General features: G+C 43.6%; 1 protein-coding gene across 2 annotated transcripts in view; it reads left to right on the top strand.

The window, feature by feature from the left end:
• Window positions 1-12,641, top strand: part of NUP58 (nucleoporin 58) — a 44,502-nt gene that overhangs the window by 9,015 nt on the left and 22,846 nt on the right. For both annotated transcript variants that reach the window (XM_075562817.1, XM_075562816.1), the window contains exons 5-9: window positions 1,442-1,579; window positions 2,854-2,964; window positions 10,851-10,875; window positions 11,862-11,927; window positions 12,203-12,377. In XM_075562817.1, coding sequence (XP_075418932.1) covers window positions 1,442-1,579; window positions 2,854-2,964; window positions 10,851-10,875; window positions 11,862-11,927; window positions 12,203-12,377 — 515 coding nt within the window. The remainder of the gene's footprint in view (window positions 1-1,441; window positions 1,580-2,853; window positions 2,965-10,850; window positions 10,876-11,861; window positions 11,928-12,202; window positions 12,378-12,641) is intronic.

The following is a 12,641-nucleotide window of genomic DNA, read 5'->3' as shown; positions in this document are numbered from 1 at the left end:
TCCATCAGGTTAGTAAATGAAGACATTGTCTTTAATGGGCCTGCTTGCAGTTCATGGAAGTGTTCATTCCTTCAGCAGTTTTGACTTGATGAAATCAATGCTCCACATGGGCATGAAAGCAACACAGGCCGTTGCGTCATCTGTTTACCGAGCAAGGCAGAGGAGCTGTTGACATCAATCCCTTCCCCTTCAATAGCACAGTAGAAAAAGAAAAAAGCCCTGGTTTCACACTTTTTATTCTTGTGAAGTGTTCCCTTGTGGTTTAGGTGAAAGCTTACAGAGCCAGTGGGTTTTCATTCAGCACTTTACTACCCACATTTTGTTGCTGACATTGGAGACACACAACTTCCCCTACAACCCTTCCCCCACAAGCATTTTCCCACTTCCTCTGTGAGCGGGCCTCCCAACCCCCATATTTCCATTTGTCTTTTCTTTCCTGCTCTTTCCTGCCTTCTGAACTTTATTTTTTGGCAAATGCTGCCCTTTTGGCCTCGTGTGGCTGATTGTTCTAAAGACACCCCCCACCCCCCGGGTGTTTCTGCTGATTTGATCTTAACGATTGTTTGCATGAAAGTTAATCCTTGGAACCAGGCTTGAAGGCTGTGTACGGATCACAGTGTCAGGAATGCTGCCAGTCCTACCAAGAATAGGAAGCCTGGTCTTTGTATGTGAGTTTTAGTTGTCCTGTTTGCCTCCCATTCAGTCCACGATTTCCTGTTGCAGTCTGAGCTGAGTGGTCAGTAGTGGGAGCCAGGCACGGTGCAGCTCCTCTTACCTCAGTGGAGGTTTGCCTGTCTGTCAGTCCTGCGGAGGTTGCATTACTTTCCTTCCTCTTGGCTCTGGACAAGGAGAGACCCCATTTCTGAGTCTTACATAGTTGCGCACAGCTTTTAAGACCCCAGTTGCTGCTCACCAAAGTAGGATGGAGAGCACTGTCTTTATGCTGGACTTCATGATTAATGGTATTTTTACATTTCGATGCCAGTGGTGGGTGTAGAGTTCATATAAATCTTTCCTGGCTTAGGATTTATGTAATTTTGTGGGTGGAGTTAGTGATCTCTTCATGACTTTTTGGATTAGTTAGCTGGAATTATAATAATATATTATTAATCAAGGCACACAGTTCTGTCATGGACTTTAGCTTTGAAGCTACTGTTTATTTCAGGTGTGTGTGTGTGTGTGTGTGTGTGTGTGTGTGTGTGTAGTGTGTATTAGGGGTGATGGGGCAAGGGGGCCCTTCAGAAAGTTCGTGGGGAAATGGAAATTTACGATGATAGAAATTGGCCACAAACTTTTTGAAGGCAGTTCATATAAGTTTGTCTTTTATTTTTCCCCAAAAGAGCGGACTTTATGGAAATCAGTTTTTTCTTTTTAAAGTGATTTGTGTTCTTCTGTAGTGTTGTTGCCCATCCTTGAAGGCTAACTCTCACACCTCTTGTAGCATCCACAGGATTTACTCTGAATAATCTGGGTGGAACCCCGGCCACAACTACGACAGCATCCACTGGCCTTTCTCTGGGGGGAGCCTTAGCTGGCCTGGGCGGCTCGCTTTTCCAGAACACAAACACAGCAGCGGCAGGTAAGGGCAGCGCTACAGCTCGGGATCCTTGACTTGGCTCCTTCATGAAGGTCTATAGTGCAGATCGAACTGTCTTTCTAACCTGTATTTTTTCCCTTTAGTGTGAAAGCTGAATGATAGTTTTCAGACATAATCGGACACTTCAGGTGTATTTCAAAGTCAAATTGGCTGACATATACAGTAGAAGCCTGTTTAAGAAGTCGGTCTGTGTTCTAGAGACACCCATCTTCATGAACGGTGCTTGGAGATCTTGGAGTAGTTCCAGCCTGAATTCAATGAAAGGGCACCTCTGAAACTACAATACTTGGAAGGGCTTTCCACTGTAGGAAAGGGTAGTAGCATGTTTTACAGGCAAGATTTTAAAACCCAGATATGATATAATTTCATTATAGTCATTAGACAAGCTGTTGAAGCATTGACTTAGCAGAGAGTTTGTACTTCCTCTTTTATAGCTGTTTGATTTCTTGTCTCATTAAAACAAAGGAACAAACAACCACAGCCCATGTTCCAGTTTTTGCAGAGGTTCTGAATAGTGTCTGTGGCCCCTGCCAACACAGAGCAAGTGGCTGCTTCAAGGGCAGTCTTCATCATAGGTGGAGCTTCACGAAATGACTCTGAGTATGAAAAGTCCTCAGGGCTCTGAGCAGGAGAGAGGTCCCTTGTCGGCTCCAGGCATTGACGCCTGGGAAAAGAGATATTAAATTGGAACCACAGGCAACTTTATAACGACTGCGTAATTGTGGAGGTTGTATTGTGCCCCTGCTGCGTTTCTGCTGTGGGAGGTAAAGAGTGTGGCTTGACGTTCCTCCTAGAGTCGCTGTCGTGCCTTTAGATCATCTGTTCAGATGTGAAGTTGAACGGAGAAGATGCCAGTCAGTGAGAAGGGAGACAGTGAGTCAGGATAATCAAACCTGTAGATATTGATAGGTGTTCATTTATTGATAGGTGTTTATTATTTATTATTATTTTTAATCTTTTTTTAAGGCCAGTGTCTTGGGTGGGAGGTGGTGGTAGAGTTTACTTAAGTAAATTTGTAAAATTTGCATTAGTCTTTCAAATACTTTGCTATTATCATCCAACTTTGTGGGTATTCAAAATGCCTTCTGGTCACTAAACCACTAGATGACTGTTAACATTTCTTGGCAGGATAAGTATTTAAATATTTTTGACAATATTCTTGTGACAGTAAGATAAAGTTACAGAAAGTAGATGTAGATGGTAGTTTATGTAAGTTCTCTTCACTGGCCTTTGATGTATGCCTGGTTTCTTTGTAGGACTTGGGCAGAGTGCGTTAGGCCTGACTTTGGGAGCTACCACAGCCACTTCAACTGCTGGCAACGAAGGCCTTGGTGGTATTGATTTTAGTAGCTCATCGGATAAAAAGAGTAAGTAATGATGTGATTTTATGTTCTAACCACCCAGGGGAGGGAACTTCCAGGTTACCCAGACTTAGGAGTCTGGAAGCTCTTGAGTGACACCCGCTGTATTTATGCTTGTCCTGTGGTGTCACTGCTGTTTCCCAAAGCATGCCCCTCTTGTGCACTCAGTTTGTTTTTGAAAAAGCATAGATTTGTGTCTGCATGTGCCACAGGTAGTGATTTTAATATGGGTGTTCATATAATCCTTTCTGTTGAGAGCATGATAGAGAAATTGTCCTGTTGATCTCGTCTTTGTCCTGCAGGCTATCATGCGTGCTTGTCACTGTCAGTGACTGTTACAAACTCTGTAATGCTGATGAGTCTCAGGTAGATGGGCCGCCACGTGGTAGGGTAGCCTACCACTGTGTTTCTGTGACTGCCTTGGGTCTCTGTACTGGGATAGGGAGACAGCATGACATAGGAGCTAGAGTGGCAGTACAAGAGCACCAGCTGTACAATTCAGTCGCCCAACAACTCATGACTCAAGTCATAAGTTTCGGTGTCCTTATTTGTAAAGTGGAGGAAATGGCAGTGCCTTCTTCTGGGGTTGGCATGAGGAGTACTAGTAAACTTCTCGAGAGCCAGGCACAGAGAAAATCTGTTGGTATGTGCTTTACGTCTAAATCTGTCTTCATGCTTTTGGCTATTTATTAAAGGGAAATAAATACTTCGAAAAGGAATAATTGGCTTAAAGAGAGGACCATGTCAGAGACCACTGGTAGACACTGTGAAGTTGCTTTATCCAACCCCAGGACGAAAACACCCGAGTGCTCTTCCCTTGCCAGCAAAATTGGCATAAATTAGCCGGTCCTAATTCATACTGGAAAAATAATTATTGGTATTTTCCATGTGCCTATTGTATTTTCTATTAAATTATGTGCATCTACCATGCATTGGTCCTCTCTGAAGAACTTAACAACTATTAACATCTAGTCGATTCTGACTCAGGATGACCGTACAACAGACCTGCCCCATAGAGTTTCCAAGGCTGTATGTCTTTACAGGAACACACAATCACACCTTCTTCCACAGAGTGGCTGGTAGGTTCAAACTGCTCACCCTGTGACTTACAGCCCAACTTGTAGCCCATTACATCCCCAGTGCTCTGAGGAACTACTGAAGCAAACTCACTTCCACGGATCATTTCTGACCCAGTAAGACACAGGAGGCTTGTCCCTGTGGGTTTCTGAGGGTGGTGTAGGTCTTTACGGAGGCAGAAAGCCTGCTGTCCTTGTGGTTCACAGCCTAGCGAGTAACCCACTAAGCCACCTGTGTGGTTTAGGTGAGATAAAGGATGGTGGTGTGAACTGTTCGGTGCCCACACACCTGTATCAGTTTCTGTCCAGTGTGGGCTTTGTTCCAAGGCAGTGGTCCTCAACCTTCTGAGTGCCGTGAGCCTTTCACACAGCTCCTCACGTTGTGCTGACCCCCAACCATAACATGATTTTCGTTGCTACTTCATCACTAATTTTGCTACTGTTATGAATTGGGTGACCTCTGTGAAAGGGTCGTTTGACCTCTAAAGGGGTCGCAACCCACAAGTTGAGAACCACTGTTCTAATGCAATACTTTTCAAGGGTGAATTACTATTCTCAGTGTTGATAAAATCCTGTTACACTTTTGTGAAATTTTGGCCTATTTCTCTCTGATAATTGACTAGTTTCTAAAATTAGCCTCCCCTCCTCTGTTTTGATTTCTTTGTCCGTGTAGCAGCTCCATGGTGAGGAGCTACAAAGCTGAGGTAGGGAGCAGCTTTGTTTTGGACCCTTAATAGGGAGAGATCTCCCTCTGCCTGCACCTTCCTCCCTGCTTTCATTGTTCACAGGCCATTCCTTCTCTCCTGGGTACTTGTCTGAGATTCCGAGTAAAACGCAGGTTGAGGCTTAAAGGCTATCTGGGACATAGAAAAATGTAGGGAGTTAATTCCCTTCTCCCTTGTCTGCCGTTGCCTTACCCTTATTACAGGGCAGCTTCAGAAAGTTCATGGGAAAATGGCATTGAAAGATAGTGGAATTCCCCCACGATTTTGTTTCTCCAGCAGTTTTCGTGCATATAGTTCACATGTCCCACAATTGAGTAGTTCAGTCTTCTTTAGTAGTGAAGAAGAGTTGTACAGTCATCACCACAATCCGTTTGAGAACACCTTCGTTCTTGTCTTCATCGTTATTGGCTCTCCAGTTCCCTCCCATCCGTGAATTGTTAGAAGCGCCCTCACATCACTGAGACAAATGTAGCTGGGTGATCAGGAGTCCATGGTAATACAGAAAGAAGCTGATACATTAAGTATTTACAGAGTAGCAGATGGAATAACATGGGTAGTGAAACCATGTGTTAGTGAATACCTTGATGAACTGGGGTCAAGAATACAACACTACCTCGTATTACTGCATCAATCTGTCTAAGACATGGAAGATGGGTCACAATTCCAGATATATGACAATAGAAAGCATTTGTTCCCATGTTTATTTGCCCTACTGCCCCTCTTCTCAGTACAAAAAATTACCCAGATCCCCACCATGAAGTTGCTGGAGGGTTTTAACTGCCACCCTTTTGGTTAACACCTGAGCACTAAGTCACTGGGTCATCAACCCTAAACCCACTGTCACTGAGTTGATTTTACCTGTTAGTGGCCCACTAGAGGGTTTTGAGGCTGTGAGTCTTTATAGGATCAGATAGCCGTACTTTTCTCTTTAGGAGGGACTGACTGGTGGGTTTGAACCGCTGACTTTGTGGTTACCAGTCTAGCATTTACCCAACAATGCAACCATCATGATTTTAGAAATAAGATAATAAATGAGAAAGAATTAAGATACTTATTATTGAAAGAGCTCTTAATCAACAAGAAAAAAAAACCTCAACTGCAAAATAACCAAAATAATATGAATAGGTAATCCACAAACGAAGATGCTGATTTGTTCAATGTACAATTGAACTTGTTTCATTCCTTGAAAAGCCCATTACCGCCAGGTTGATGCTGACTGATGATGACCCCTATGGGGTGACCAAGGCTGTAAATCTGTAGGGAAGCAGACAGCCTCTTCTTTCTTCCACGAAGGAGCAGGACAGAACCATTAAGACTTCTCTAGCCCTTTAGAAATTTGAAGTAAGATTCTAAGGGATGGGTATTTTTCATCAGCATGCTGACAGGGTTTGTTTTTGTTTTTTAATATGTCTATTAATTTTGAGGGGGTGATGGAAACCAACTCTTCCTATGGCAGACAAGAAAGTGTATTGGCATTTGTTCTGAGGATCAGCATGTCAAAACCTTCCTTCCCTGGCATCCTTGGGCCTCCGGAGTTCTCTTCTAGGAAGACAGATTCGGCACAGGCATGTGCACTGGGCAGTCCTGATGAATGTAGTCAACCGTAATGAACTTTACCTCCATGAAATCATTTAACAGACACGGGAAACGGTTCACAACATGCAGGGACCATAGGAACTCAAATAAATTGTGAAAAACGGTGTCAGTCATGCATTGCTCTTTTGATGAAGAAACCCTCTGCTTTGGCTTGTGCTGCTGTGGTGTCTACTGTGGTTAGAAGGAGCCAGGTTGCAGGGCTGGGTTAAGTGTTGGACTGCCAGTCACAGGGTTGGTGGTTCAAACCCACTAGTCAATCTGTGGGAGGAAGCTGGGGCTGTCTGCCCCTGTCAAGATTTACAATCTCCGTTACCCTGAGGAGCATTTCTACTCTGCCCACCACGGTTGCTGTGAGTCAGAATTGACTCTGGGGCAGTGGGTTTCGTGGTGGTTGTTAAGAGCTTCGGCATCTGCTCTGACTCCTCTTCATTTTACATACAGTAGAGCGAAGTGCTGCCCCGTCCCGAACACTCCTTGAAACTGTTATGTGTGAGCCCGTAGGTTGTAGCCTTGTGCGTCAGTCCATCTCTTTGAGATTCTTCCTCTATTTTACTGACCCTTTACTGGACCACAGATGTTGTCCTTCTCAGGACTGGTCCCTTCTGATAAAACATGTCCAAAAATACATAAGATTAAGTATCACCATCCTGACTTTTAAGGTAGATTCTGGCAGTACTTCTATCAGGAATTTGTTCATTCTGCTAGCAGTCTGTGGCGCATTCTTTATTTCCATCACCTTCTATAGGCACCAAATCGTCTGCAGTCTGTCTCACTCAGTTTCTAACAGTAGCAGCCGTGTGAGGTGATTGAAGTGCCGTGCCGTGGGTCAGGCTCACCTTAGGCCTCAGACATCTGAACTCTTTAAGACTTTGAAGAGATCTTTCCTGCAGATTCTCCCATGCAATATGTCTCTTGGTGTATGATGTCCTTGATATCATCCACTACTCATCTTCAGTCATTACTGTTTAATATGTAAATTTATGTATTCTTGATGGTTTCTGAATTCAGGTAGGATAAAATTGTACTTTGACGTTTATGGACTTGTTTTATGTTTCTTCAATTTGGCTTTGCATGTGAGCAGTTGTTGCTCTGTTCAGTCTGCACCTAGCCTTGTTCTGACTGATGGTATTTAACTTCTCCGTCATCTCTTTTGAGTGGTGTAGACTTTCTTGTATGTGCAGCTGGTGAGGCCCACCCATTGGCTTACCACATTGCTGACATCAGGTATTTGCCATGAGTAGGTTATTCGTCTTGCAGTGTTCTTCTAGCTTTTGACCCTTCCTTGTTCCCTTGAGTCATCAGTGCAGTTTGATGACTTCTGGGTGGTGGTGGTTGGTTCCAGCTCTTTGTACAACAGAACAAAACACTGCGCAGTCCTACGCCATCACCACAACTGTTCCCTGCCTGAGCCCATTGATGCAGCCACTGTGTCAATCCAGCTCGTTGAGAGCCTTTCCCTTTCTCTCTGGCCCGCCACGTTTCCAAGCAGAATGTCCTTCTCCAGGAACCAGTTTCCTGACAAGATGTATGTGAGATGAAGCCGTGCCATCCTTGCTTCTATGGAGCACTCTGGCTGGGCCTCTTCCAGTACAGATCGGGTTGTCCTTTGAGCAGTCCATGGGCTTTCAGTATTCTCCAGCACCACAATGCAGATGCATCGATTCCTCTTTTTAGTCTTCCTTAAACTTTCACATGCATATGAGGCAATGGAGACTACCATGGCTTAGATTAGGCCCACCTTAGCCCTCAGAGTAATACCCTTGTCAATACACTGTCGAGTTCTTCTGCAGCACATTTACCCAGTGCAGTATGTATTTTGATCTCTTGACTGAAGCTTCCATGATCATTGATTGTGGAGCCAAATTAGACAGAATCCTCGACAACTTTCTTTTTTTTTTTCTCTCCATTGAACATGATGTTACATATTGGTCCAGTTGTGAGGATTTTGGCCTTTACATTGAGTTGTAATCTATACTGAAGACTACAATCCTTGATCTTCATCAGCAAGTGCTTCAAGTTCTCATTTTCAGCAAGCAAGGTGCCCTCTGCATATTGTAGGTTGTTAAAAAGCCTTCCGCCAATCCTGATGCCGCCGCACTCTTCATGTAATCCAACTTCTCTTGATGGTTTGTGCAGCATGCAGATGGAACAAGTATGGTGAGAGGATGCAATCCTGACGCACACCTTTCCTGAATTTAAACCACGCAGTAACAGTATTTTTGTTTGTACAACTGCCTGTTGACCAAGTACAAGTTCAACATGAGCACAATGAAGTATTCTGGAATTCCCATTTTTATCAAGGTTATCCACATTTTATTGTGGCTCACATAGTTGAATTCTTTTGCATAGTCAATGAAACATAAAGTAACTCTTTAGTATACTCTGCTTTGAGCCATGATCCACCTGACATCAGCTATGATAGCCCTTGTTCCCTGTCTGCTGAATCTGGCTTGAACTTTTGGCAGTTTCCCGACAATGTACTGCTACAACCATTGTTGGATACTGTTAAGCAAAATTTTACTTGTGTGTGATGCCAGTGATATAGGTTGAGCATTCATTTGGGTCATCTTTCTTTGGAATGGGCACAAATGTAGATCTCTTCCAGTCGTTTGGCCAAGTAGCTGTCCTCAACATTTTCTTGGCATACACAAGTGAGTGCTTCTTCAACTTTCTGAAACACTTCAGTTGACATTCCATCAATTACTGGAGTCTGGATCTTGATGACGTTTCATCAATTTCATAACCCGGAATTTTGATTTCTTCATTTTGGAAGTAGTGGTGGTTGTGTCAATTTGAATAATAGTAATTTTTAACTGGTCTTCCATTTGTAGGCCTATTGGTTTTTCACACCGACAGATATACTTCAGACTTCACTTTGTGGTGCTATTTTTGATAATGCGAAACAATCTTAAATTTGTCATTCCCATCCTAGTAGGGCATACGACCATCTGGTTCACAATGGCCGAGATGTCATTGTTTTTGCATGTTCATTTCATTTTTCAGCTTCTAGTTCTCCTAGATTTATAGTTGGCACAGCCACATTCGAGTTATCAGTGGATGTGTGCAGCTGCTTCTCCTTGTGAGTCCTGTGCCCTCAGCAAATGAAAAGGAAAGTTGCGATTCATTCACGTCACTTCAGATGGACTCTGCTGAGAAGACCACGCTCCCCCATCCGATCATGGAGCCTTCTGACGTAAGGGCGCATTCTCCAGCGCTATTCCAGGCATTGTTCTTGTAAAGATTCTCACTCTCCAATTTTGTGTTTAGAAGTAGATCGCCAGGTCATTCTTCCAAGACTGTGTTAGTCTCTGCTGTTCACCATTGGTCACCCTGCTGGTATTTGATTTTTTTAAATTTGTTGTTTTTATAAAATATTTGGAGACATTCACATAATTATAGCATTATATTTTGTTTTTCACCGATGGGACCTGAAAAAGCATCCCTGTAGAGCATCCCAGTCATTAAACGGATCAACAAGAGTAGAGACATTCCACCCCGACCATCATTAGTGGATTGAAGTTGAGAAAGGATGACTTTTTCCCTTGACAGCAGTAAATGGAAACCAGCTCTGTCACGTGTCTGGTTGACATGCTCATTCTCCTGATGCCCTGACAAGTGATGACGTGATCTAAGGTCAGCTCATGCTGGCTTAACTGTGTGTACTCACCATAAAAACTGATGCTGCTGAGTCAGGTCCAACTCAGAGCGACCCTCTCGGACAGAGGGAACCTGTCCATAGGGTTTCCATTGACTGTAAGTCTTTGCAGACTGCCATGTTCCTGTCCGTTTGTCATCCTCTAGTGGCTTGTGTGTTGTTATGACACTAAGCTCTTCCATTTGTAGTTCACACACCAGCAGGGTGACCCATGGTGAACAGGTGTCACTGGAGCCTCCAGACTTGAGAAGAGACTTGACAGAAGGAATAGACTGGCTCCTGCTGGGGGGCTAACCACTGAAAATCTTACAGATAGCAGCAGAGCGTGGTCAGAAAGACGAGCCTTTCCTTTAGCTTGGAAGTCGCGTGAGAAGGTACCTCCTCAGAGTTGAGTCATTCTCTCTCTGGCGAGGGACATGGAGTTTGGTAAAGTAGAGGGCGAGTGAGGAAGAGGAAGGAGGCCCTTTAACAAGATGGATTGACACAATGGCTGCACTAATGGGTTCAACCATGACAATGTTAGGGGTGGTCCTGTGTGTTTTGTTCTGTTGGACATGGTATCACTTGGAGTCAACCAACTCGGCAGCTCCTGACAACGATCTCCATCTTTACAGAAGTTGACTGCCTCATCGTTCTCCCAGGGAGCAGTTGTTGTGTTTGAACCACCGACTTTTGGGTTGACATTTGAGTGCTTACCCAAGGCTTTTAAAATTTATACCTTAATTTAGCTAATTTAAAACTTGTGTTTCTTTAACTTAGTAAAAAGTGTCATTTAAGACTTGCATGTGCCAAACACGACTCAATTGCCTCTTTGTAAACGAAGCCTCTTATGTCTTTTAGGTGATAAAACAGGAACAAGACCAGAGTAAGTTTACAGTTTCATTTGGACATCCTTTAAAGTGTTTTTTATTTATTTATTTATTTATTTTTTTTAAGTGTTTTAAGATCGTAAAGCTTGTCTTCTCATACCTAATATGGGCTGCGTAGCAAAAGCATTTGTGAAGAGATGGTCGAGGGCAAGCCTCACAAAGCTCTTGGGCGGACATTCGGTGTGTTAAGTAAGGGAAGAAGCTGTGAGAGGCGGAGGGTTATATAAAGGAACTTAGTAGAAGTAGGTTTGAGATTGAAATCTAAACTCACTCCACAGCCGCAGGCCACATTTAACTTGGCTTGCCTTCATGGAATATTTGTGATTCCTTTAAACTAGCCCTTAGCCATATTTTCTTATTCCAGTGGCTATTGAAGGACAAATAATACCTGAGCTTCTTGTTAGTAACAGCTCTGTCGAATTCCTTAAGGGCTGCTGCACATTTTGACTGGAATCAAAATCAGTCATAGAACATGCAGGCCAGCGGCACCTTCAGTTCAGTATCTACCCAATCTATTATTTTTTGAACCATCTGGTCAAATTATTCATTTTCATTAGATTTACAGTACACATCCTCCTCCTTTTATAAGAAGACTGGATATCAAGTGAATAGTGATCATGTGTGTATTTTATGTGATACATACATTGTCAGCACATATATTGCTTTTCACAGAGAACTTTGAAATCATCCAGGGACGCTCTCAGTTTGCTACATTTTATCAGACCCTCACACATGCTCTAGGAGCTCTGGTGGTGGAGTGAGTTCTCACTGTGCTGCTAACTGCAAAGTCAGCAGTTAGAAACCATCAGATGCTCTGAATTACCGCCTCAGAAACCCACAGGGGCAGGTCTACCCTGTCCTTGGTTGAGGTCACTGTGAGTCAGAATCCACTCCAGGGCAGTGAGTGATTGTAGCCCGTAGCCTGGTACAAGTCCTTTCTCTGATCTCGATGATTGTAACACATTTGTGACATTTGTCCTAGGGATAGTAAAGCATTGAAGGATGAGAATCTGCCTCCTGTCATCTGCCAGGACGTCGAAAATCTCCAGTAAGTGTTCTGTCCAATGAGATAAAGGCATCCTCATTTGTGGAGTATGAGTTCCAGGCATGGATGAGGAATAGAGTGCTCTGGAACATGGGAGAGAAAACTGACCAACAGGCATTACAATGCACTCGGTGCTGTATTTCAAAAATACAGAAACTGCCGTGGCGTGTGTTAAAAGCTTGCACTCTGACCAACTCAGTTTCAAAATACTTCTTTTATTCTGTAGACAGCCAATGTTTTTTGTGTTTTTCACTTAGTTTTTCTTTCTTAATCTTTAGGAAATTTGTGAAGGAGCAAAAACAGGTCCAAGAAGAAATCAGTAGAATGTCTTCGAAAGCCATGCTCAAAGTGCAGGAGGACATGAAGGCGCTGAAGCAGCTGCTGTCGCTGGCAGCAAGCGGGCTGCAGAGGAACACCCTCAACATCGACAAGCTGAAGCTCGAGACCGCCCAGGTATGCGCTCACCGTCGTCTGCAGCAGCCGCCTTGTTGACCTGTCTCTGTAAAAAGCGTAAATATTGTGGTCGTCGCTGATTTAAGAGAATTGGAAAGTCCACCTAGCATTATTACTAGGGATCCAGTTATACATGCCCAGCTTCATCCCAGGGAAAATGACTTAAATGTGTCTCTGATGGCTACAGACACTTTCTTTTGGTAACACACGGCTTAATCTTGCCAGGGCGCCTTAAAAAAATTACAATTAAAACTGCTTCTAAAG

The sequence above is a fragment of the Tenrec ecaudatus genome, chromosome 11, assembly GCF_050624435.1.
Source record: "Tenrec ecaudatus isolate mTenEca1 chromosome 11, mTenEca1.hap1, whole genome shotgun sequence".
In the NCBI taxonomy this organism is placed as follows: Eukaryota; Metazoa; Chordata; class Mammalia; order Afrosoricida; family Tenrecidae; genus Tenrec; species Tenrec ecaudatus.
The sequence above is the reverse complement of the archived record's forward strand: the minus strand, read 5'-3'. Positions and strand labels throughout refer to the sequence as shown.